We start from the raw sequence: 26,655 nt of genomic DNA, 5'->3' as shown, positions 1-26,655 counted from the left end.
CCAGCATTTAAGAAACCTTGTGTTTCAGAAATTCACTGCCTATCTCACTGTGAAAGGTTGAGTTTCTCCAGAGTTCTCCAGAGTTTCAGAAGTAACTTTGTTTTCTAAAAAAGTTATCTACTTTCTAAAGCCTTTCTCTGGCAGATCCATCATGTCTGATATCCTGAGACTGAGACTTATTCCTATGATCTCATCTTCTGCTCAGCCCAGGGCACTCCTCTGTGGCTCTGCTCTGCCCTGACAGAACCATAAAGTGGTTTGGGTGGAAAGGGACCTTAAAGATAGCCAGTATCAACCCCCTGCCATGGACAGAGACACCTTCCACTAACCCAGGCTGCTCAGAGCATTATCCCACCCAGTCCTGAACACTTCCAGGGTTGGGACAGGCACAACTTCTCCAGTAAATCTGTGCCAGGGCCTCACTGCCCTCACAGTAAACAATTTCTTCCAAAGATCCAATCTAACCCTGCCTTCCATCAGTGTGAAGCCACTTCCCCTTGTCCTGTCACTCCATGGCCTTATCAAAAGACCATCTCCATCTCTCTGGTAGCCCTTTAGGCATGAGAAGATGTTCTAAGGTCTTCCCAGAGCCTTCTCCTCTCCAGGTGAGCACCCCCAGCTCTCCCAGCCTGGCTCCAGAGCAGAGGTGCTCCAGCCCTCTGAGCATCTCCATGGCCTCCTCTGGACTTCTCCAACAGCTCCAGGTGCTGCTGGAGGTGCCAGAGATGGACACAGCTCTGCAGGTGGGGTCTCAAGACCTGGTGTAGCCCCAGGGCACAGAGGAAGAAGTGCTGTAGAACCCAGAAGGACCCTGTGGGGTTTGTGAGGGAGTAAAATGCATTTATTGTGTACCTTGGTGAGGGTGTCCAGGGTTCCACCATGGTCCACCAGGGTTCCACCTCCTCACACAACCTGGTTCAGGGCAGGGTTTCCAGGCACCAGCCTTGCTCCTGCACAGGAGGTGGCCATGAAGATGTATTCCAGAGAGGGATCTCCTTTTTTTTGCTTTGAAACAGGAGTCCCAAATGATAAATGAATAAAGGGTTTCACAGCCCTTTATTTAAAATGAAGGCTCTGTTTCTTCATCTCTTCTGGGCTGTACAAATAGTATCATCCTGCAACAGGGATTGCCATTGAAGGCCCTGGATTGTTTTTAGTGGTTTGTCTCCTGCCATGCATCCAGCCCACAATAATCCCAGATGTCCAGTGAAATCTTCCTCCCATCTTCTCCCAATTACTCAGCCTAATCCTAGCCAGCCTGTAATCAAGGCAGGCAGCCTTGTGAGACACTAATGTGTTCTGTGATTGTAGTTTGCTTGCCAGCATTTATGACATTTGCAAAGAGTGGTGAGTCATGCGAGACAAATGGTTAGTGCTGTCTCTTTTTTAATGTATGTATATAATTAGATTTTGAAGCACAAGAGAAAAGAGCCCCTGTCCAGCTTGTCAGGAGAACAATAAAAAGGAAAAAGAAAATTTTCTTTGGCAACTTATTTCAGCCTGACAAGTGGTTTCGATGATAAGTTTCTCTTTTTTTTTTTATCAGAGTTATACAATAATTTCAGCACCGTTGCTAGAAATACACAACAGAGCCAAGAAACAGGATTGTTGGAAGCAATTAAAATATGGCAGCTATTCAAATAGATTCTGTGTCCTGATACAGCATGTAGGATATCCTGAGTTTTTTCCTCCAGTGGTTTTGTCTGTGGGTGTTCAGTTGTCTCCTGTCTCTCAGGACACTGTTTTGTGTATCAATGGTGTCTTTTCTTCCAAGATCAACAAAAGCCTTTGCAACTCCCCTTGGTGGTCTCTGCAGCAGATCTCTGGTATCTACTCAGTGCAGTGGGATTTCTGACCAGATTTATCATTTTCTCCATCCCTCACATCTGACACGGTCTAACAGATAACACACTGAGCCAGAGGTTTTGCTTCAGACCAAGACATTGAGTCATTGTGCAGCTTCTGGCAGGCAGTGAAAGCTTAAAAATGTCCACTCATTTCTGATGACTCAGCTTGAGCATTTTCATACCTCTTGGGCTTGAATTTTCTGATGGCCTTTGAGAACTCAAGGCACACACCGAGCTCAGCTGTACAACCCTGCTGCAAGCCCAGCCCAGCCTGGATGCTTGGGAATGGAGGAGCCCATAATTAGAGAGCACTTTGGGGAATGTTACTCACTGGGTTTCAGTTTAAGGGTAAAAACACCAAGGTTCCTTCTGGACAAAGGGTTTCTGTTTGCACAACACGGGGATCCTCAGGTGAAAGTGCTGTGGTGTAAACATGGCAAGGAGCGTGGCCATGGTGAAACCCTGACCATCTGATAGCTGGGACATGCCCTGTGCAGGGAAAAACATTTTGCTTAGAAGGGTTATCAAATTTCTGGGGAGATCTCCCACACAAAAAGAAGTCATCTGCCCAACAGCTACAGGGAGATAAACAAGCCACTTCAGAGATGTGAGCAAGCAATTCCATGAGAGTATGGAGGAGATGTGTGCACACTGCAGTGCAAGCTACCCAGAGTTCCCAGAGAGTCCCCTGATGTCTGACAGCTGCTCCTCCTGTAAAAACCATTATTGCTCTCAAGTAAACCCAGGGACAGTTCCCTGCCAGCCTTGGATGGCTCTACCTGAATTATAGGATGTGTGTCTGTTGGGTTATCAGCCCGTGTGAGAGGACAGAGATCTGGCACTGTCAGGTCTATTCTCCTTCTGTGGGATGGAATGCCCAAGGTCTCCCCAAGCAGTGATGAAGGTTCAGCTGGAATTGCTCACTCCTGTGTGGAGTGACACCAGAGTGTGGCTGAAGTGAAGCTGCAAAGAACAACTCGAACATTCAAGAGCACTCAGGAGCTGTTGCTGTTGCAGAGGCTGGGCAGAGCTGGGCCATTTCTTTGTCTGAATGTGCTTTTAGAGCTTAAGAACCTCAAACCCTTCTCTAGCTCAAGGGAAAATCCATGACAGAACAAAATTTGGACACAAAACTTCACGTACTAACACAAAACTTCACATATAATTAACTCAGTTCGGTACCTACAGCTCTGTGGTTAAGAGGTTGTCAGCGGAATTCTGGGGACAGTGACCAGAGATCCCTCTGAACAACACACATGGCTGGTTTGTACCAATGGGAAACTCATGGAGAATGACAGAAAAAAAGATTTTGGAACTCATTTTCATCATCAAGGAGCCCCAAAGGGGTCACAGGTGTTCCTCAGCAGTGCAGACCAGCCCTCTGCATTGCCCTGGTCTCTGTCACAGCTGGCCACTGCTCTGTGCCAGAGGTCACATCTGCATCCTGAACACCAGGAAAGACTGGGCTGGATACACGCCTGGCTGGGAGATGCCAATAGCATTTGAGGGTTTGGATTTTGTAGATTTAAAGTGTGATTGCTCTTCTTCCTCTCCAAGTGGCATTGCTCCAATGACCCAAAATTGCCCTTATGATCAGAACCAATGAGCATATCCATACAAAATTCCTGGTGGGTACAAACACCAGCTCTCATGAGCCAGTTTAAATTTTGAGGATTGTTTTTCTTTTATTTTTTATATAATTCTATAACTAGATATCCATCTTACTGCCCTGGATTAATGGCTGTGGTGATAATAAATGTCTAATAAACTATTTCAGGCTCCAGTCATTCCCATGGATTTCACCAAGAATGTTTTGGGTCTCTCTAATTCCCTTGCTGGTGGGGAGGATGCTGATTTTTCAGCAGTGTGACACAGGCTGCAGTTCAGCTGAAGCACATCAGAGACATGGAGTTATTTGCAGGCTTAAAAGTGTATCAGCATAAACATTGCTGGAAGCTAGTGGGAATACCTGTACTATTTATTTCCAGAATATAAATTGGAAACTGTTAAGACAAAAAAAATTAGGAATATATACCCCCTACATATCCATTGGAAAGAAGAGAAAGCACTTTTGGGGTCTGAGGGGCAAGTGGAAGCAGCAGAGAGCAGCTGAGACTGCCCCAGGCAACAGGAGCAATTCCTCATTTGAGGAGTGATTATGTCAAAGTAGAAAGATTACAAATCCCACCTGAAAAACAAAATATAAATATACAGGGCCTGATGAAGGAAGAAGCAGAGAGAAACTGTCAGGCAGAATTCATCAAGCTCGAGAAGTGCTTGATGCTGCAGCACATCAGGTATTGGAAAAGCACCCTCGGGGAGCAGAGCAGGGATGGTGTGTCCAAGGAGCTCCCCTGCCTGGGCTGTGAGTGCAGCACTGCCACAGCCATCAGCAGCCAGAGCTTGGCACAGAGCACATCTCACACCGCTGCCTCGGGGCCCTGGGGCTGCACAGGAGGGGTCAGCAAGCACCTGCAGAGGCTTCTGCTCACAAAGCCTGTCAGTCGGCAGGCTTAGCAAGGAGCTGTTTAACAGTCCAGACAGAAGTTTCTGCAGTTTCACACCTGGCTAAATCAAGACAGACAGGAAAGCAAATGCTCCTTTCTTCCTTCTTGCTCTTGTGCTGCTGCCTTAAGAAGGGGCTGGAGAGGAGGCAAGGCTATCAGGACAGGCTCCCCTCTAGGGGCAAAGGAAAACACCAAAACTGCCACTCCTATGGCCCTCTTTGCCCCATGCCATGTGATTTACAGGCCTTTCTTAATCCGTTTTTCTCTGTGCATTCTGTAAATCTCTGTGCATGGTGGGGTTACCATCTGCCACGGCAGCATCTCCACAGCTGAACCATGAGGTCTAAACCCCACCAAGTTTCCTTGTATCCTTCTGCTTGGCACCACAACACACTGATCTGAGCTCCTTTCCTCCTTCCCAAGGGATTTAACAATGCTTTCCAAGTGGCTATCAAGTGTAAAAGAAGCCTCAAACCATTCCTGAGTGTTCCAGCCCCTGCACCACCTTATTTGTCAGTTTTAGGAGCTGTACCTCGGTGTCTGCATAAACAGCCCTACTGCTTCTTAATTTTTTTAAGATCAAGCTGCTTTTGATATGCAAAACACTCTGAAATGAACATTTCTTATTACCCTCCTTGTTGTAAAGGTCAGAAAGCTAAATAAACTCCATTTAACCTCATTCCTCCCTTTCCAGGTTGCATTAAAATATAATGTAAAACCAGAACCCCAGCAACCCATGAGATGACATCCCAGGAATCTGTGCTTTACAATATCCTTGAATTTCCAATAAATGCGAAATTTTGCCATGTTTTTATTTTGTTTTGATGATTTGTGACATGCTGACAGGTGAATTGATCACAGATTACATTGATATGAGTGGCTGACACAGCACTTGCAGCACTCTGTCCAGACCACCTCTTCTGGCTGTTATCTCCCTCCTTTGTCATTTCTTTGGAGATTGGTGCTTTGGAGGAGCTGCAGGCCTCTGCTATTATTCTCTACTCCATAAAAACTCAATTACTGGAGTCTGACAGCCTGCCTGGAATCCAGGAGGACAAAGAAGAGCCCAGCCAAAGGAAAGCCAGGACCCAGCTGTGCAACCCTCTGGTACTAAGGTGGGGCACAGCCCCCTCCCACCCCCAGGAATGGGCAATTAATGCTAATTAGGGAAAGGGGCAGCTTCCTTCGGGGTTTTTGGACTATTTTTGTCCTATGAATTCAAGGGAAATAGAGGAGGAGAGGGGGGTTTTGGCAAGGCCAGGTGCTGGTGTTGAACCTGGGTGGATACAGCCCCATTATCAAACCAGGCTGGGGGATGAACAGAGCAAGAGCAGCCCTGACAAAAAGGATTGGGGGTCCCTGTCCAGGGCAGGGGGATTGGAACTACCTGACCTTGAAAGGTCCATTCTGAGATTCTATGAAAAGTATGTTCTAAGAATGTTCTGTCAAAAAAAACCCCACCATAAACTGGATATTATTAAAAACCACAAGTTTTTTCTTATTTCTACAATTTAATGTATTTATTATGCATTTACTATATTAATATGGTACAAAATACAATTGATATAAAATGTGTTTATAATATATATAATTTAATTCTATTTTTTGATGTTTGCTTGTCAGCAAATGGAGAAATAAAAGAGCTCAATACAAGCTTTTAAATAAAACTTCTACCCCTTTGCTTATCTTCCCTGGTCAGATGCTCCTGTTTGGCTCAGTGGCATTAATGAAGTGAGGAAGGAGATCAGAAAGTGGCTTCAAGAGCTCAGCTTGTAAAGAGGCTGGTGAACCTTTTCTTCAGGTTTGAAAATTGCTCTTTTTGATCAGAAACAAAATATTTTGCTCAAATTTAAAGTTATATTAAAACTTCTAAAAAGTAAACGTAAATTAGAAGACAACTTTAAACACAATAATTTAAAATATTTACACTGAAGTTGTCAAGGCTGTTTTTTTCAGAAACACATGGAAGTTTATGTTGACTGAAGTAACAGAATCAATCTAAATTCACAGAAAACTGTGAATTCACACATTGCTTATTTCTCCTGCTTTATAGAAAATATTTTGTTCTTATTAAAGGAAAATACAGGGTTGAGGTTGTGTTTGGCTATGACATCATTATTTTCTTTTTCTTTCTTTCTTTCTTTCTTTCTTTCTTTCTTTCTTTCTTTCTTTCTTTCTTTCTTTCTTTCTTTCTTTTTCTCTCTTTCTCTCTTTATTTCTTCCCTCTCTTTTGCTCTTTCTTTCTCTTTCTTTTATCCTTCATTCCTTTCCTTCCTTCCTTCCACTCCTGGAGTGGAAAATCTATAATTTAAAGTAGATTTTATTATGTTCAAAGGGCAATCTGCTATTTCTGAAGCAATAAATATGGCACAAAACGATCCAAACATTATCTTCCATCATTTGATTTGTTTGATTGTTAATGTTTGATTAATGTTTTGTTTGGTTGTTAATGCCAAAGTCGAGCCTGAAACCTGAGAGGCCAATTGCCAGCCAGGAGCAGAGCTATTCCAGGGAGAGGACAGTAAATCGGAGTTTCTTTACTTTCCACCAACCCTGATCAAGAGATTTCCTCTCCACACCCATTAAAAAAATTCTCCGGTGTCATTTTTTGTGGTGGGTGAAGCCAGAGGTCAAAACCTTTGGGACAATATTTGGAAAATAAAGGGAAAAGGAGACCAACGTGTGGCAGCAAAATGTGTGAGAGCTGGTGCCTTTGGGAGTGGTTTGGGGGTTATTTTAGGGCAGGTGATATGGCCGAGGGTTACACACGCACGTCTTTGTGTGTGACATTCACTCAGCACTCAAAGAACCGAATTTTTACCCCTTTTCTTGCCGTGTTCATTTTCTGCTGGCTGAGTGGCTCCCCGAGAGGTGCCGGTCACTCCCTGAGCCCGGACCCGCAGCTGGGAAGAGGATTTCTCCTTTCCAGACACCAGTTCAGCCAGGCTGTCCCACCGACATGCCTAAAGAACCCACTGCCCAGTTTCCAAAATCCAGCATCCACCATCCCTGTATCCCATCCCTGTATCCCATCCCTCCCAGACCCCGGGACAAGGCACAAGGAGGGGCTGGGCAGGTGACATCCCACCAACCTCTCACCACAGGTTCCTCTTCCAGCCCGGGATTTTTCAGATTTTTCGGTTTAGTTTATGAACAAACCACCCTGTTTGGCCACAGGGGAGCCAAACCCACGGAACGCCTCTTATTTTTTATTGTTGTTTTCATGCATCAGGTCGCCGTGCGCCTGTAGCTGCCGGGGGGGGAGTGGGAAGGGCTGGTTTGAAAGCAGGAGGAAAAAAAGCATCGTTCGTACGCGGAGCCCCGTATCCCGCAGGGAAGGAAAGGTTTCCCGGAGGGAAGGAAACGTTTCCCGGCTGGAGCGGGGAGGAGCGGGGGAGAGAGGAGGCGGCTCCTCCGCCTGCCTCGGTAAGTGCTGCCGGAGGAATCCCCATCCCCATCCTCATCCCCATCCTCATCCTCATCCCCATCCCCATCCCCAGGCAGATCCTGATACCCCATTCCCGGGCAGAGCTCCCCCCGGGCACGGCTCCCACTGCTGCTCCCCGCTCCGGGTGCCATCCCCTCTATCGCGGGCTCCCCCGAGGCACATCCTGAACCCTCTGCCCAAGGGACACCCCCTTCAAGCACTGCCTGTCCCTCGGGAAGGGTTCCCCCCTCTTCTTCCCCACCTCCTTGGGCAGGACCCCCAGCCCCTGCCCGGGCTGATGCAGATGCGCTCACAGCATCCTCGGCGCTTTGCCCTACCTGTGGCTGGGGGTTTTGCTGCCCTGGGGGTTGGCGCTTTTGTCCCCAGAGGTTTGGCGGGTTTGACCTCAGGAAGGGTGGATTTGGCACTCCGGGACTGTGGATCAGAACCCCGGGGGTAATGTCTTTGTACTCAAAGGTTTGGTGCTTTTGCACCCCAAGGTTTGGGGGTTTTGGCACCCCAGGGTTTAGGGTTTTTTTGCACTCCAGGGGTTGGGAATTTTGCTCCCCAGAGGGTGAGGGTTTTGCCTCCCCAGGGTTTGGGTTTTGGCACCCTGGCTCATTTCCTAACCAGTGAACACCCAGTGTTTGCAGCGCGGGTTTAACTTCGCCTTGAGTTTCACTGCTGAGATGTCGCTCCGGTCTCTGCTCTCTCCCCGGAGCAGGCAGCGGCTGCTGGAGAATTTCTGTGGCTGTGGAGGAGCCTGCCGGGGCTGATCCCGAACCGCTGTGCCTGCTGTGGATGAGGATTCTGTGTCCTGCTTCAGGCAGGCAGGCTGGGAGCATCTCCGAGAGGAGGGATCCGCACTCCCTGGTACCCCCCGGTACCCCCTGGTACCCCCGGTACCCTGGGGCTGGGAAAGCAGCAGGCTCCGGGCTCAGGGACACGGCCGAGCTGCTCCTGCCATCAGTTTCCAAGGTAAGATTTTGTGTTTTACTGTGCTCCCAGCCCCGGCGCTCTCAGAGACGCTGTAGGAGTCGTTCTGTGCTGGTTTGGGGGTGGAAAGAAGCCCTGAGAAATGCTGTCCTTCCAAGGGGAAAGCTGGATAGAGGGAGAGAGAGAGAAGGAAAGTCAGTGCAAGGCTCACCCTCTGCGGGACCTCCTCGAGTGTGTGCTGTGCTGGTGGAAGCATCCCCAGGCATTCATTGTCCCCCCCTTCATCACCACCCACTGCCTTGCACAGTTGAGCAAACTGCTCGCACTGTTGAGCCATCACTGAGCTGCTGCACTTTCCTCATGGGGAGGAGAAGGGAAAGGTGTGTGAGATCCTGGGGCAGGTGTTGTTCCCTGCTGGTTTGTACCTGATTCAGCAGAGCAGTAAATGCATGCCCAGTAATATATTTCCAGTTTTGATCATTCCTCTAAGATTTTAAGTGCAGTCAGCCTTGAGATTGCAGAGTTTTTTCCCCTCCCTTGCCATCAAAATATGCCTTTTACTGATGAAATTAACCTTTAGCTTGGGATTTGTCTGCTGAATAAATTAGTTCCAACTTTCTGGGTATTAAAGGGGAACAGAGATGGTGGAGTTGCTTTGCTCAGGCAGCCTCAGAGCAGAATCCAACCCATCAGCTTTTTGACAGGAAGGAAAACTATAATATCCAAAAAAGAGCAGTGCAAACCCTGAGGCATCTGAGATTCCCCAGGAAAGCTGGGAAGATCCCACATCCTGATACAACTGGGCATTTACCCCTTTGGTTTAAGAGGGCTCTTACAGGGAAGACTGAAAGACTCTGGGCTATCCCAGCAGTGTAACCACATGGGCTGCTGCAGCTCGCAGGAATATTTAGAAATTCCAGTATCTTAAGCTGAGGAAATGCATCCCTGGGAAAGATAGCATATCCTGCTTTGTCCCAGTAATTTCCACAGAGAGGGTAAGGTGGTATCATCCCCTGCTTTTCTGTGTTAACAATTCTCCAGGTGGTTTGAGAGTACTTTGGGTAAGGGTTGGCTTCTTAGTCAGAAGTGAAAGGATCCAGACATCCACCCCAGGCTGCTTGGCTGTGACAGGGACTGTGGATGAGCTTCCAGGGACTCTGGCTGGGATTCTTAAAAGGGATGAGGAGCAGCAGGATCCTGTTGTCTATACCCTGAATTACAGTTCAAGGTTCAAGCCTGAAGTTTCAAGAATTCATCATCCCTTGTTTTTATTGTTGGAGTAATGGATGTCAAAAAAAGCCTTATTTCCAGTTCCTCAGCCTTTGTGTTGATAAAAAGAAAAAAAATATGACTAAATATTGCTTCTCTAGTGTTTTGTGAGTGTGGGCACATCTGTCTGCTGTTTTGTGCACTGTCATACTCCTGGGTGTGCCCTGCATTAAGGAGCCTGCTGTGAGTTTTTCCACTTGAGAAGACCTTTTAACCCAGGCTGGTGGCTGAGATGGTACTTGAGGAGCACAGAGAACTTGCGAAAAGGAATTCTCATAACTGTGTTCTAATTCTGCTCAAAGTTTGAGAGTGGTGTGTGCTCACAGAGCAGTGTGAGTAATGGTCTGCTTTAATTAGAGTAGTCCTAAAGCTGATACAAAGTTAATGACCATGTGGGAACAGTCATTCTTTGCAGGAAGGACTTCAAAACCTTCTTGTCTCAGTGTTACATCTAAAAAAACCCAGATAATCCAGAATTCTCATCTATCGTTCTCATCCACAATGAACAAATATTTGACAGTGATTTTTCAAAATCTGAAGATCGGACGTTTTAAACTTTAAAATTCATCTTTCTTTTTTTAAATTTTTTTTTTAAACATTGATTTTTCATCAAACCTGATTTGCAGCTAATGCTGCATGCTCTCCTGGGAGAACCTGGGAGTCACTGGGTGGTACTCAAGTGTTTAAATTGGTTAGAGGTCAACTCGAGGTGGGGTCAGAGGGCAGTTTCCAGACCTTGTGGAGGTACCAGAGGTGTGAGGACAGCAGCAGGTGCGGGAGGTGAGATGGAAGGTGGCTGTGGGGCAGGGAATGGCCCTTGCAGAGGTGGGTTCTGGAGCCTGGCTCCCGTGTGGCCGTGCTCTGTGTCCCTGTGGCTTTCCCAGCCGCTGTCCCTGAGCTGTCTGTGTGGAACATGCTGGGAGGAGAACAGCCTGAACAATTCCTTCTGCCAGGAAATGTGGCTGCATTGAAATCCAATTGTTCCACAGGAGCTCATCCAGTCTGCTGCCATCCTCCGTGGAGCTGTTAGGAAGAATGGCACAGATTGTCTTCTTTCCTGTCAATTATGGGGGAGTTTTTATTTTATTTTTATGGGGTGTTACCAGGATGTGGAATGTTGTTCCAGGAATATTTTCATTAGGACTGAGGCACTTAAGACACCTTGCAGACTTTTAGCAGTGCTGGCCCAGGGGGCTGCATGAGATGATGTCCAAAAAAAGCTTCTTATTCTCAGTGCTGGAGGAGCAGGAGAGCTTCAGGTATCATTCAGTGACTTCCATCTCCAGTGAGGAAGAGCTTTCCTTCTTTATTTTTTTTTCCTAGACAGCTTGAGTCTTCTCTTAATTTTTTTTTTTTTTTATTTTTTTTATTTTTTTTATTTTAACTTGAAAGAAAGGAAACCACTAAATCCAGCAAATAAACAGAAGTCGTGGGACGGAGCTGAGGATTTTGAAGGATGAGTAGGTGCACCAACACACGATTACATCCAAGGACAAGGTCACCATTGCTTTCAGAAAATGCAGCCCAGCTTCACAGTTGTATAGGAATGCTTGGAAGAAGTCAGCAGGTGGTGTAGGCTGCTTGGAATTCTGAAAGGTTTTCAATACAGTCCCTCATGGTGGGGGCTTTTAGGGAAATGTAATAGTCCTGAGTTAAGAAGGAAACTCCCTGTGTGAAAAAGTACTTGTCTGCAAGGTGACATGCAGGAGGGGTAAGTGCAGGGTGAATTAAAGAGAGGTCAGTGATGCTCTCTACTGGGATAGAGGTTGGGATATGTGGGGTTCTGGAATCTTCAGCTGGGAAAATCATGAATCATGGAGTGGTGATATTTACAGGCAAAAGAAAGTCTAACCAGGGCATGAAGGATAATGTCTGACTTAATGAAGTGGAAAAAGGTTTTTATGAGACTCGTTGAGCATTACAGTGGAAGAAAGAATTCAACTGTGAAGTGATGGGGTTTCGAAAAGATGGAGAGAATTTCCTAATTTCATGCTATTTTCCCATCTAAAGCAGTGGACTCTGAGCTCTGGAACAAGACCTTTGGATGGCCACAGCCCAGTGGAAAGATCAAAATCACTCAAAAATCACTCAAAATCACTCAAATCAGCAAATCATGTCAGGGATGGTGACGAAAGGGAAGCAGGAGAGAACAGAGACCATGCCCTTAGGTAAATCCACAGAGCAGTTACCTCTTGGGAATTGTTTGGAGTGTTGGTCCTTCTCAGGGGCTCAGAAGAGCAGGAGGGGTGGGCAGAGGTTGAAGAGCCCACCAGTGGCACTGAGGGATGGATGGGGATGGGCTGTGGGGTGTCTCTTCCAAGGCAAGGAGCAGAGGCACCGAACGAAGCTGGCTGGTGACAGGCTCAGAACGAGCAAAAAGAGGAGTTTCACTGCAGGGTACAGAGCTGAGCTGTGGGAGTTGTTGCTATAGAAGGTCATTGATGCTAAAAGTTTGCTGGGGGAGAGGGGAAGCAGGACAATTTTGTGATTCAGAAATCATTGAAACTATCTTAAGAGGTAATTCTGGATCATAGGCTTCAGGAAGGACAAAGAGATGTTGGGAACATTTTGCTGCCTTGTTCTTACACTCCTCCTCAGACAAAGTTTGGCTCCTGTGAGATGAGGCAAATTGGGCTATAAGGATGTTATCCCTTACACTGCACTCAGTAGGATGCTCTGGAGATGTGGGATTGGCCTGAGGATACTGTGGAAGGAGATCCTGGTCACAGGAGAAGTGATGATACTTAAATATAACAATTTGTCATTGGGAAATATTTGTATAATTTTCTTTTCCCCACAAATTTTGTGTTCCCTCAGCTACACCAGTGAGCTTTGAACTGCTGGAGTTTTTGCAGGGCATCATTCCAACCTTCCCACCTACCTGTGACACCACTTGGTCGAAGTCTGGGAACTGAGCTGTGGACCCAAGCCTGAGGATTTCCTCAATGGAAAAATCCCCAGTTAACGAGTTGGGAGCATCACCTCCCATCTGGGCACAGAGGGAACACGAGTCTGGGGTCAGGGCTGCACCTGAGACACCTCAATTTGGTGATCTTCCAACCCAAACCATTCTGTGATTCCATGGTTCTGCTCCCCGTGTGGCTTCTGGCAGCCCTGCTTGGCCGTTCACACTGGAGGATGGAGCTGCCCACTATGGTAATAAAAAACCTCTAAACTTCAGCCTGAAAAAGCACCAGGACAGCCCAGGGCACAGCACGGACTGAACAGTGGGGTTATGGAGGCAGCCAGCCTGGGCAAGCAGCCCCAGCTGGTCTGGGGGTGGCAAAGATGATAATGAGAATGCAGAAACACAGAATGGTTTAGTTTGGAAAGGGCCTTAAAGATCATCTAGTTCCAGCCCCCACATTACACGGACTTGGCATGCTGTTCAGTGGGATTTAGCCCAGCTGCTTTAATTTTTTATTTCATTTGTTTTCTTTTCCTCTCTCTGCTCTCAGTACATTTCTAATTTTTTTTTCTGGTCTCATGCTTCACCTGATGATGCATTTTCATTCACGGGAGGGCTTTTAATTGCCGTGAAGGACTTCAGTCAATGCTGCACATTTATCCTCACCCTCAGGATTTCAGACACTTCTAATGGGCTGCTAACCACGGGACAGTGCTGGCACAGGCACAGCCGGGTGTGTGGATTTTTCCTGGAGCAAATGAAGTGTGAATATCACTTCCATCCTCCCTTTCACACACCTACAAATCGTCATTAAGGTAGTTCTGGTTCTCCCCTTTTATCTCGTCCAGATTTTAACAGTGGGAAGATGCTGATGGACAAGAATGAAACCTGGCTCTCTAATTTCTCCTCTGCTGCCTCCTCCTTTGCAAGGGGAGGGGTTGGGCTCCAGGAGGTGCTCATCGGGCTCGTCCTCACCCTCATCGATGTGGTCACCCTGCTGGGAAACACCATCGTGTTCCTGTGCCCCGTGGTGGAGAAGAGGCTGCGCACTGTCACCTACATGTTCATCATGTCCTTGGCCATGGCAGACTTCCTCGTGGCCTGTCTGGTGATGCCCTTCAGGTGAGGAGTGTCCCTGGGGTGGGAGCAGAGCAGGATAAATGTCCTTTCTCCCAGCTCTGCATCTGCTCATGGAGCAAGGGATTCACCTGCTGGGCTCAGGGCTGGGCTCTCCTAAGGGCTGGACCACGGCTTGGTGGCTCTGTGTGCTTCCCTGGCTCTGCTCTGAGTTATGGATTATTATTATCCCCTGATAATGCATGGGGACACATTTCCCAAGGGTGTTTCTCCTGTTGGCCACACAGGGGTTCTGGCTGCTGATCTGAGCTTGATTTCCAGCTTTGCACGTGGAGCTGCAGTCGTTGAGCCCCCTCTTCCAGGACTAGCCCTGTGTAAGGAATGTAAGGAATTTATTCAGTGTAAGCAGAGTAATTTAGGCTTCCTCTACACTTCATGGAGGAGGAGGCACTTCAGAGAGCACGTGTCCCTGCATGAGGTTTACATTTATGGGAGCTTCACCACTTGGCTCAAACAGTGAAAAAAACCCAGAAAGCAGCTGGCCTGTGATCCTGGCTGTCCTGTCCTGAAAAGCTGCCCTAAGTTTGTGGAAATCAGGGAACTGCACCCTGTTTTGAGCTCCTGGGGCAATATGAGGAAGCTGAACTCTTTTCATGTTGTATGCTTCAGTTGCCATGGGGCTGCCCATTCTTTTGAATTTGGCACTGAAAAGTATTGTCCCAATGAGCAATTACAAACTGAGTTAAAAGTTCATGGTATCAGGTGAAAAAAAGCAGTCAATTATGTTCTTTTAAAAAATATTACTGCTAACTTAAATTCTATGCTTGATGAATTTTAAGTTCGGTTCTGAAATTATCATAGAACCATAGACTGGTTTGGATTGGCAGGGACCTTTAGGGGTCATCCAGTCCAGCTCCTGCAGGGACATGGGCAACTGGACCAGGTTGTTCAGAGCCCCATCCAACCTGGCTTTGAGCACCTTTAGGGATGGGGCAGCCACAGCATCTCTGGGCAACCTCACCGTAAAAACTTTTTTCCTCCTATCTATTTTGAATCTACTTTCAGTGATGTCTTACTTAAACAACAAAAATTACAAAGAGGAGCAAAGATCAGAGCATGGTTTGTGCTTTGTGCCCTCCTGAATGTCCTGGTGCTGCCTGGAGGGAAGAGCTGCCAGCTCCTGCTGGGCCACGTGCTGAGGGATGGACCCTGCTGGCTCCATCAGTGCTGTCCAGCCCTGCCAGCACAGTGGCTGCTGTTTCACACATTCCCACTGCTTTGGCTTCACATCTATGCTGCTCTTTTGGATTTCAGTTTGCCCCTCAGCTGGCAGGTTATTACGTGCCAAAGGGAAGTAAAAGAAATTACCTTAGGAGGCAGTTTGGCTCAGGAAAGTGTGGCAGAAGGGAAAAACAAATTTGTCACTTGGTGTCTTAATTTCATAAGAGTAAGACTTTTGTTTTGTTCCTGGCTTGGCTGGTTTGCAGGAGTGGTCCAGCTGAGCTTAGCTTGTTGTCTGAGTACTCCAGCCAGTTTGTCATTTCCAGGCTGGAAATATTTCCAGCTATTCTTTCCCTCTGCAAGCAAAAGGGCAAGGCAGGGGTGACTTCATTGTGTACTTTTCTTGGCTTTTACTACTCCTTCTTATCCAGCATCATTTCCAAGCTGCAGAGACTTTGTAGCTCAGAGAAGAAGGGTGAGGTATCCATGGCCATATGCTGTAGGGAATGTCTGCAGGTCAGGTGCATCCCACCAGATGTGTGCAGGTGAGAATTGGGCACCTGCTCACTTGGGATCTGTGTGCAAGGGGGTCCCAACAGCAGCACATCTCCTTCTGGGAGGCCAGGGCACACCACAGGCTCTGCAGCATCTCTGGGATGAGGAGGACTCTGAGGAATGGCAAAGAGGCACCCAAGTCCAGTACTGAGCTCATGCTCCAATTCCAATGCCTCATTTCCCCTCTGTAAAAGAGCCATGAAACCTTCCCTTGTGTGTGCTGTGGGATCCTCCACGGTGTGGGGACAGGTTCTGCTGTAGTTTGCTTGGGTTTTTGCATGGAATCCCACATAACAAAGAGCTGCAGAGGGCTAGGACCCACCTACAGCAGTTGTTGTGTTCTGGAACAACCTTCACAAGTCGATTTAGTGAACTGATGCTGATGAGATGCCGATCAGGCATTGTTTTCTGACATCAGGTTGAATCTTTCTCCCTTGCTGGACGCCTGCAGCTCAGCAGCTCTGATCTCACTGTATTTAACCAGCAAGCTGGGAAGTTACAGGATAATTAAAGCTCTGCAGGACTAGGGAGTTACTCATCAAATCCACACACAATGGTGATTTTAGCAGCACCTCGGGAGTTGCAGAAAGCTGGAGAAAGAAAGAAGCAAATGGCATCTCACTGAATGCTATAGAAGCATGCATCAGCCTTCCTACAGCTGCCATATGCTCCTTCCTTCTCTGCTCACTTCTCACAGGCCCCTCTTGACTTTGTTAGAAATATTTTTGGTACTATATCTGCTTTTTGCTGGTGTGTTTACCTTGCTGAGGCATTTAGAGCCACAAAATGTACAAGCTGTATGGGCTTCCCCCTAGGATATATTGTTTTGTATTTTTTTTAAACCAAGAGTGGAAATGCTTTCTAGTTTTGAAGCATTCAGTTGGATATGAAGTGAGTTTCTCTGGGAGATGTCACATGCCTCAGGAACTGGGGAGAAATCATAAAAGACTGTTCTGTGTCAGGCACTGGGAAAATGCTGTAATAAACAAAGCTGTGCAGGTGTAAATCTGGGGAGCTTTGTGGGGCAAAGCACCTCTCTCAAGGCTGCAAGAAGCACAGGTTTGCTCTTGTTTAGTCGTGCTCCAGCTGTGGGGTGCTCCTTTCTTGGGTTGTGCTTTGAGGATGAGTCCCAGCTGTCTGAGCTGCTTGCCCATCTTTAGTACCTGTGTGATAAAATACAGCATTACCTCAGCACAGCCATAAAGAAATAGTCACAGAATGGTTTGGGTTGGAAGGAATCTTAGAGATTCTCTTGTTCCAGCCCTGGGCAGGAATCCCTTCCACCAGACCAGGTTGCTCACCTGATAGCTGCACCACCTTATTAGTGGCACCACAAATCAGTGTCTTCTTTTTTCTTCTGCCTTCACTCAGAGCCAGGATTGAAACTTGAGGGACAGATTTTCTTGTTCGGACTTGATTGTTTATTAATTCTTGTCTAAAGTACAGAGAGTTCTTCAGCACCTCGAGCTAACAAGCTAAAAGCGAGAAAATGGAGCTGTATCTGGCTAGTTACAAGGTCTTTGAAAGGCTGACTATCCAATTAAGAACTAACATCTATATTATTTATACTTTTGACCCAATAACCAAACACCTGTGACCCTCACTGTGGTACCTTGTAACCAATTAAAAAAGTACCACCTAAAACCAAGTAGGAACAAGAAGGAAGAAGAGCCACTCCCAAGAACCTCAATCTTGTCCCATTACCTATTACTGTATTCTAAAACCCCAAATTCTATGTATATCCCCAAAATCCTTCACTATGTGAAATTACACACTTCTATTCAAAAACACACCAGTGATTCTAACTCCATCACTCAAATCTGGAAGCCTTCTCCAAGGCCTCAAGTCAAAAGCAGTATTCCTTTGAGGGTCGGTGTAGAAAGCACAGAAAGTTCAAAACTCCCAGGCTTCAGAGTTCCAACACTCACCCAGCCTGGCCTTACACACCTCCAGGACTGCACAAACAGCCCTTCCAGCTCTGATTTCCACCTGTTTCCTCTCTCAGCATCATTTACGAGGTGACAGGGATGTGGCTGTTTGGGAAGTTGTTCTGCAAAGTCTGGATCTCCTTCGATGTCATGTTCTGCACTGCATCCATTGTCACGCTGTGCTTCATCAGCCTGGACAGGTACTGCTCCGTGGTCACCCCCTACCACTACTCCAGAAGGATGTCCCGTGGCAGGTGAGTGCAGCTGCTCCTCGTTTTGGGTCTCTCCAGGGTGCCACTTGATCTGAGGCTGAATGAGCTGTTGACAGGCGCTGCCCAGAAGCAGAGTGATGTGGTGAAAGGAACTTTAACCATTTAAAACTGCAGAAAATGCCTAGTGTGGTGCAGGAGAGGACAAGGAGGATGCAGCTGAGGGGGTTGGATGGTACTCCTGGCAGAATATTTTTTGAGCTAAGGCAGGGTTGCAAAAGTAGAAACCAGCGATATGGGCTGAGTTGGACCAACAGGTTTTTCCCTGTGCTGTCATTTCAGACATCTCATAGAATCAGAATCACAGAAAGGCTTGGGTTGGAAGAGACTGTAAAGATTATCTTGTTCCATCCCCCTGCTGTGAGTAGGGATACCTTCCACTAGACCAGGTTGCTCAAGCCTTAGCCTTAAACACTTTCAGAGATGGGGAAGGACTTTGAAGTACTTCTAAGGACCAGGTGAAAGGAAACCCAGAAGGATGCATGTAGTCTTCCCTCTCTTAAACTCACCATCTTTTCTGAAGTGATATTCAGGGAAAACAGGGAGAGTTTCTGAGTTCCCATGAAGGTTTAATGTGAAAGGCTGAAATGAGGATTGTAGGGTGGGGAAAATCATCGGAGGGTGGACAGAGAGGACACTGGAGCAGTGGCGTGCTTTACAGGGTGGGTTCAGGCTCTTCTAGGCATGTTTTTCCGACTGTCACTCTTGCTGTGTGTGATTTGTGGATCACAGGCAAAGAGAGGAGGGTGCTGTGTGGCCCCCCCTTGCAGATTCTGTCATCTGGTGTCCATCAGCTCCATCCCCATCAGGCCCCAGAGGGTGAGATAATGACCAGATACTAAAGCTGAAAGCAAAAAAATCTGCACGCTGTTTCAAATACTAACAAACATCTTCTGTAAAACCTTTCCTCATCTTCTCTCAGCCAGCTTTGAGTACTCCTTAAGCTGACCCCAATTCTGTCAACTACAGACCAATTACCCAATTGTTAGAGATATGCACGTCTGGACTTGTTATACTCCAGCTTTTTCCCTTCTCCACGCCCTGCTGGACTGCTCAACAGCGATATCCCACACAGGTTACCATGGGGATTGAATCGTACTGGATGTTCTCAACTCAAAATTACTCAGGCCCTCTCTCCCCTCCGCATCTCTTTCCTTTTGCAGATGCATCGTGATGACCTGCACGGTCTGGGTATATTCCTCCCTCATTTCCTTCCTGCCCGTCATGCAAGGCTGGAATGAAATCCCTGGCGTGGACTTTGATGCAGGCAGAGAATGCATCTTTGTCACCAACTGGGTTTTTGCCATCGTGGCTTCTGCCCTGGCGTTTTTCCTCCCCTTCATGGTCATGTGCCTCATGTACTTCTTCATCTACCGAGCCTCCCGCCTCAAGGCCACCCGCATCATGTCCCAGACGCTGGAGATCCACTACCACCCCAACAGCAAGCGGCAGAACCACCTGCAGCTGGAGAACAAGGCCACGAGGACCATCAGCATCATCATCTCGGTGTTTGTGCTCTGCTGGCTGCCCTACTTCGTGCTGAACGTTTGGCTGGCAGCCAGAGGCACCGACTCCACCAGCACGGTGCTGCTCGGCACCTTCAAGATCATCACCTGGCTGGGCTACTGCAACTCCACCATCAACCCCCTGCTCTACGCCTTCCTCAACAGGGACTTCCAGCACGCCCTCAAGAAGCTGCTCATCTGCAGGCACAGGTCTCAGGTGGATGTTGGGGAGGACATGGTTTCCATAGCCACCTTTTCCAAGACTGCTCCGGACCTGGAATACAGCGTGACGGTGCCCAATGGTGCCCCGAAGGGCAAACCCAAGTCATAAGGATTCAGGATCAGTCACTGGAGGTGGTGATAAAGAAAGTGCTGGAGCACATCCCAAAGGAAAAACGAAGGGTAGGAAAATATGGGAAGGAGGGGCTGGAATATTACAGCTGGGGACAATACAACAAAGATGCATTTCTTCACCTTCCACAGTTTCAGTAATGAGGAACTTAGGTATTTTAGGGGCAATTTGTTATAGTAATGGAGCTAATTCATTCCTGGATAATTATTTTTCTAATGAGCATTTCCTTAGACAAATTCAACCTTCATGTTGGGCAAAAAATACCAAACCAGTACGATATAACGTGACCTTACATTTGTGAACATCCTGGTGATCTGTGTCAGGTGGGACAGTGTTTCTTACCAAGCCACTGTAGCTTCTCATCTCAAAGTTTCATTACAGATTTGACCAGTTTTAATGACTCCACATGTGCCAGTCTGTGTGTGGGAGTTAGAGGAGGGATGTGGCCAAAGAGCAGAGCTCACTTCCTAAAGAGGCACCACTCTGCAGCCTGGGCTGAGCTTGGGGCTCAGCTCACTGGCTTCTGCAACATCTGGATATTCAGAGCTTTGTGTGAATTATCTGTGGGTTTCCTTGTTAATTCTGGAGGGGACATTCCATGTGGCAGGCCACAGGAGACAACAAAGACTTGCTGTAACACCAGGAGCACCGTGGTTTCAAAGCTACAGGAGACTGACATCATCCAAAGATGGGATGTGAATAGGAACTATTACTTGTGTGTACACTGTGGAATCTACCACCGAGATATAAAAAAAAGGATGATAAATGGAAACGATTATTTTTGCTACTCCCAAGTCTCGTCTGGACTTCCAACAGCACTGGCTCCCTGCAGGAAAGCCACAAGTGCCTCACTGAAGGGTTACTCTGAAAAGGTAGCAAAAGGCAGTAGGACCTGCCTGGAGCAGCTGAGATACTGAAGATGCCAGCACAAGGGTCAGGAGTTCTCTCTCAAGAGCCTGGTAGAAAAAAACAGCCCTGACCTGAGCTTCAACAGTGGTTCTCCTGTGAAATGACTCTCCATGAAGAAGGTGAGGTGTCCCAGACCCTACAACTCCAGCAACAACATGGAAGTGGTAAGTAACTACACCTTGTTCTGGGGGAAGCATCCTGTTGGCACAAAGATGGACAGGGCAGGAATCCAGCTTCTGCCACCCAGGTAATTTTGATAAAACAGGACAAGGAATGGGATTTAAATCCAAGAGGGGGAAGAAGGGAGCTGAGGGATAGGCAGCATCCTGTGAAAGAACGGGACAGGACACTGATGCTGCACAGCACAACAGAACTCCAGGCCAAAGCCCCTTTGGCAGGGCTGTGAGCTCACAGTTCTGGCAGTTTGGGCGTTTTTCCACAAAACAGCTGGCAGGAAAGCACACATCACTCAGAGGAAAATTTCTCAGCATAGAGAGGAGCCTTTCTCTGTCAGACCCTGGAGCAATAAGGGACGAAGACTGGGACAACACACTCCAGTGCTTAGAGAAGCAAAGACTGACCAGGCAGTTCAGAGCTGAGCATGGCCAGACGCTGGGCAGGGACCCCACAGGGGAGGACTCATCCACGCCTTGGAGGGCAAGTATAACATCCCAGAATATGCAGACACACCTGGTGTGAACACATATGCTAGTTCTGGGACTGAAATGCTGCAGGGCCCTTGGAATAGGCAGCCACCCACATACAGATATCCAGCAAGTATAAATACCTTATTCCTCATTTCCTGTGCTCCACCTGTAATCACCGAGCTGGCAGGGAAGGCAAAGAGGCTCCACATGTGGCCATTTCACTGTGCTGCTGTAGCTCATGCAAACAGGGACATCCAAGGGAAGAGGACACATTTAACTCCCCTGCTTTAACCCAGCTAAACACAAATTCTGTTCCTGATCAGATATTCACTGCAGAATTCTGGTTTCACCTGGACAAGCCAGTATCTAGGGGAGTTATCCAAGAGGACATGGAAGACAATCATTGTAATCTACTTGTGCCTTATCATAAAGCTGCAGGGTGTCAGCTGGTTTAATTGCTGCTCACAGTGTCACACCACAGTATAGTAATCCCCAGAAGGATTTGAATCCAGTATGCTTTTAGGAAAGTGATCTCAGAGACTTCTGTTAAACAGGAAAATACAATTGCACAGGAACAGCTCTAACAGCTTAAGAATTATCCCTTCTCCCCTCTCTGGTGGGCGATTTTCTCCATAATCCACCCAGTTTGGAGCTCAATTCCTTTCTTCCTCCAGATCCTATCTCACTTGCAAGCAGCACACTCAGTTTTGCGTCATCACACACGCTGTGGCCAGTGTGAGACAGGGAAGCAAAGGAAGTTTCAGGAATGCAGAGCCCATCCTGTTCCCACTGCACAGGGCTGCCATCTGCAGCACACACGGATGCAGGCTTCCAACAGAAGCAACTACCATTTTGTCTTATAAATAAAAAAAGTTTATTAAATCATTTAGACTTGAAATAAGTCACAATAATCAATGCACTCAACAATTACACCAAGTGCATCCTGTACACCACCAACCCAAATGGATTGATTCTGTATTTTATAAATAAAAATTAACATATTTACAGTGAGAAAAAAAAGCATGGCATTAGGCAGTTAAATTAGCAGATTACACAAATGCCTACCAATTGATTTTTTTTAAAAAGTACAAATCTACAAGATTACATACGACACGTATGACTTCATTAGGTTTAAATTTTTAGAATCACAACAATTTTGTACATAATTTTGACTATGGCTCTTCCAACCACTGCCTATAAAACCCCCCATTTAATGGCAAAAAGCTCGTTTTCCTTCTCTACAGCTTCATCCATATAAGATGCATTCCCTAAGATCTACTGTAGTGCAGAAATATGAAATGATTTCCTCTAATGACAGTGATAATATGTACAACTGTGGTACTTTTTTGCTTTAAAAATAGTGCAGATTCCCAGTTTACCCACCAGGGAGAAAAATGAAGTCAAAGTTAGTTTCAAAATCATCTTCATTTCACCAAAGAGCAAGTGACCCGGATAGACACTCACTAGGCTTAGAGACTGTAATTTGCTCTATAAAAATACAGTATTTTAATTCTATTTACATGTTACAGATCTCTCATTCACCCAGCAAGCTGACATTTACAAGCTTCAAAAAAACCCAAGAAACCCCCCAAAAAAGGATAATGGAGCACAACATTGGCAAGCACAGCAGCTGGACCTGTCCGCTTAGGAGAGCAAAGGTAAGGAAAATGGAATGTGAAAGGTTTGGTTACTGGGTTTCCTTGGCTGTCAAAGTAAACCAAAATCTGTCCAACATGTCTTATACATTAAACATGGCAAAAAAAGCTGAAGTAAACTATTCCCAAGATAAACATTCTGTATCATAGGATCCTTCTGCTGAACAATCCCTGTGAAACCTGCTGAGTGGAAGAAGTGATCCTGAGGATAGTTATTTGCTTGGTTGTCTGGAATGTTTATTTCCTGATAGACTCATTGTCCGTGACCTCTGCCTGAGCACGGGTTTGGGTGGGAGCTCCAAGTCTTCAAAGACAGCATTTTCAATGATTGCTGCAGCCTCTGGTCGTTCAGTGGGACTTGGAGAGAGCATGTCCTTCACCATGGTGTACTGAAAGGAAACACAACACATATTACATGAACCAATCCATAAACTCTTCCTCATTTCATGTCCTGGCCTCAGGTGTGGCTGTATGAACAAGTGGAAAATACCCTCAGCTGAGTTATTTGGGTGTTAGTGCTTTGGCTCAGTAATTAGAAGTGCACTAAATATTTTAAGATATATCACTGTGCATCTGTTAAAATGTCTTTACTGTCAAGGACTGAAAACGATTTGGCAATCCAAATTGGACTCGAGGTTTAACAGAGTTATAAAAAACTTAATGTTATTTGCAATCAAAATTAAATATATGATACATAATTTATAAGTAATTTTTAAATTCGTGTTTACATATTTAGCCACACTGAATTTTTCTTGTGGCAAATTAGAATTTTTTCTTTAAATATACAAGCAGTTTGAATATTTGCTTCAAATTTCATCAGAATTAGTGTCGTGCTCCAGCTGAGCACAGTACAGCCCTTTCTCCCATGCAGCCTTCAGCTGTACAGTAGGAAAGGCTGGCCTCATTTGGCCACTGGTCTGAAGCTCCTCTGAACACCTGAGAGAACCTCAGCTTTTCACTGGGGAGGTTGTGTACATGACCTCCTCTTTGCCTGCAACCACATCACTTTACAGACCTGACTAAGGAGAACACAGCACAATTTGCTCATGTGATTTCCTCCTGGGAGGTCCAGTTCTGGAGAGGATCCCACACAGCCATGGTGCTGCCTACAGCCTCTTCTCTACCTGTCTGAAACTCTGCACTTTCTCTTTGGGAATATGGATTTGTTGCAGGAAATCGTGACAGGATGGATGTGAAATGAATGACTGTAAGTGACGAAGGGAAGTCAGGTAAAAATGTATTCCTGGAGGAAAACTGTGACAGAAGTGTCATAGTGCCCATTATTGCAATGTTATAGCTTTGAAATGTAGAGCACTGGGATAGAGAAATGCATCTTAATATCATGAAAGCAACCTGGTTTCTCCATTTTTACCTGCAAAGCAAAGAAAAAAAGTTCCAATAATTAATGAAAAAGCTGTAATTAATAGCATCAGCTGTACCTACCTCTTGTGCATATTTCTGAGTGAACAATGGTGGAAAGTTCAAATTTCTAACATCACTTAGGGTCTGTAAAAACATGAAGAATTACATGTAAATTTTCTAAAATACAATTCTTCAGCAGTATTACCCTGTCCTTCAAAAATATGCAAATCATGCAAACAAATCAGCCTGCTGCAAAAATAACCCTTTGTTTTAAAATGTTGCTTTAGTGGTTAAATATCACAACCTAGTTGAACAGGTGAGTTGCTGTTTCTCTAGGTATTGAGCCAACAACAGGAAATGTGCTACAAGAATTGTGATCTCTGCAATTTTATACATAAGCTTGCACTTTCTCACTTCAGCTGAACACAATCAATAAATCTGTGCACCACCCATAACCCCCAAGATTGCCTACACCAGTATTAAGAGACATGAAAAGACTGTCTCTGCATTACCAATGTAAGCACCAGCCTTTGTTTAACATTTAGGAGGAATGAGAAGATTTGTCAGTTTGGAAACCAGTTGTCTTGGGTATTTCTGTGTTACTTCCATACAAAGGCCACTGGCTCCATCTAGTGACAGTGTTTTTCCCATGTTCGGCCAGAAGCACAGTATTTTTTAGCACTTCAATTGTTTTGGAAGGATCTCATTTTACAAAAGTTTGAGCACAAAATACAAGAGTTCTAAAGTTAAATCAAAATTAATTTCACTATTACTCCACTGGAAGTATGAAGTAACCAGTTAACAGGGATGGACAACAGCCAAACTCCTGTTCAAGAGAACTGAGTTTGATGACATTAAATGCTTCAGAAAGCTTTTCTCCTTTTCACTCAGTCCAGTCTGCATTTAGCGATCTGTTTTCCAGCATGTCATTTGCAAATGAATTGCACTGCTACTCACTGCTCGAAGCTTGAGACAGAGGCAGCTCTCATGCTCCACCTCTGGGGATTTTTCCAGCCAGTTGTCACAAATTCCTAGAATTTGCTGGGTTACTTGGTCAGGCAGAGCATGTTTTGCTTCAGCAAGCAGTGCTAATGCTTGGCTGATGCCAATGAAAACCTCAGTGTAACAACTCAGAAATAACTACTGAAGTAGCCAAACTCCAGAATTTGGCAATGAAAGCACAGAGGTTTCTTTTCAGTAAAAAGAGTGAAATGGTAGTGAAAATCCTGGAAAGCCAGGGCACTCTTTTAACACTGTCTTGAAATAAAAAATTTGAATTAGATGGAATTCAGGTTTCATTCTGATTACTTGCTTTGCTTCTGTTCTTAGGAGAGAAACTGGAAAGGGAAAGCTGCTGCAAGAGATTTGATGGCTCTTTCCTGGAGATTTTGTTTCAGTAAAACTGATTTAGAGAAACTGAAACTGTTTTCAATGCCAGGGGTTCAAATGAAACACCAGTTCCTCCTCTAGACTATACTCTTTGTGCCATTAAAAGCCTGAGCATTTTAATCAAGAGAATGCAACAGATGAAGCACTTGGTCAGGCTGCCGTTCGAGTTGTTTCTTACCTCTCTGCTAAACCCACTCCATCTGCACCAGAGAAAGTAACACCTTCAAGCACATTTAAATGATAAATACGAGTTTTAATGACTCTTTCTTTCCTGCACAGGTGACTGGTTGTCAGAGAGGAGAGACGTGTCTGGCTGTAGCCCCTGTTCTCCATGAACTTGCTCCTGAGCAAGATGGATCTCACATTTTAACAGCAAGAGAGAGCTGTAATGGACCATCAAACACCCCAAATTCACATCTGGGGCAATGAATGTCATCAGTTATGGGAAGATTGTGCTTGAAGCTGAGCAAGACTCATAGCTAAGACTCACTATAGGAAAAGGAACAGCCATTTTTCACCAAGTGCTCTGGGTGGAAAAGCACTGCAGATGTAAATGACGGAAGAAATAATCAACATGCACAGCATGGTTCCAATTCTTGAATGAAAACCAAGCTGGTAGACTTAAAGTCACAAGCTGCTTCAGTTGTATTTGTTGCTTGAGTTCTTGGATATCGTAGTTCAATAGTTTCTCTTACTTGGCTTGACAACAGAGGAGCTTTGTTAAGAAATTAAAGCCTCGATTCAATTGCACACATTAGGAAGACTGCAGTTTATTTTCAGTGATTCAGGGGGTCTGTACAAGGCTGATAAAGAAGTTGTGCTCCTAGCTGCAAGGCTTTTCTCCAAAGAAAACAAGACAGAAACCTTTTGCCAGTGTTTCACCAAGCAAATA

At 46.0% G+C, this 26,655-nt stretch overlaps 2 protein-coding genes across 4 annotated transcripts in view; one reads left to right on the top strand and one right to left on the bottom strand.

Moving 5' to 3' along the window:
• Nucleotides 1–7,829: 7,829 nt before the first annotated feature.
• On the top strand, nucleotides 7,830–26,513 carry LOC106853117 (histamine H2 receptor-like). Of its 3 annotated transcripts, XM_088162984.1 has the most exons (7): nucleotides 11,381–12,154; nucleotides 12,804–13,142; nucleotides 13,743–14,016; nucleotides 17,753–17,929; nucleotides 19,108–20,874; nucleotides 22,887–23,015; nucleotides 26,043–26,513. In XM_088162984.1, the coding sequence occupies exons 3-5, from the start codon at nucleotides 13,760–13,762 to the stop codon at nucleotides 19,778–19,780; spliced, it is 1,107 nt and encodes a 368-aa protein (XP_088019110.1). In that variant the 5' UTR covers nucleotides 11,381–12,154; nucleotides 12,804–13,142; nucleotides 13,743–13,759; the 3' UTR covers nucleotides 19,781–20,874; nucleotides 22,887–23,015; nucleotides 26,043–26,513. The 3 variants fall into 3 exon arrangements, with proteins under 3 accessions (XP_088019109.1, XP_088019110.1, XP_014731651.2); XM_088162983.1 differs by lacking the exons at nucleotides 11,381–12,154; nucleotides 12,804–13,142 and adding an exon at nucleotides 7,830–8,759; XM_014876165.2 differs by lacking the exon at nucleotides 12,804–13,142.
• Nucleotides 22,840–26,655, bottom strand: part of EIF2AK3 (eukaryotic translation initiation factor 2 alpha kinase 3) — a 41,487-nt gene continuing 37,671 nt past the window's right edge. The window contains exons 16-17 of the mRNA XM_014876194.2: nucleotides 24,456–24,518; nucleotides 22,840–23,401 (exon numbers count right to left, since the gene is read on the bottom strand). Coding sequence (XP_014731680.2) covers nucleotides 23,225–23,401; nucleotides 24,456–24,518 — 240 coding nt within the window. The 3' untranslated portion in view covers nucleotides 22,840–23,224. The remainder of the gene's footprint in view (nucleotides 23,402–24,455; nucleotides 24,519–26,655) is intronic.

This window comes from Sturnus vulgaris, chromosome 4 (genome assembly GCF_052056855.1).
Source record: "Sturnus vulgaris isolate bStuVul1 chromosome 4, bStuVul1.hap1, whole genome shotgun sequence".
Lineage (NCBI taxonomy): Eukaryota > Metazoa > Chordata > Aves > Passeriformes > Sturnidae > Sturnus > Sturnus vulgaris.
Note: the sequence above shows the minus strand (reverse complement) of the source record. Positions and strands in the feature narration are given on the sequence as shown.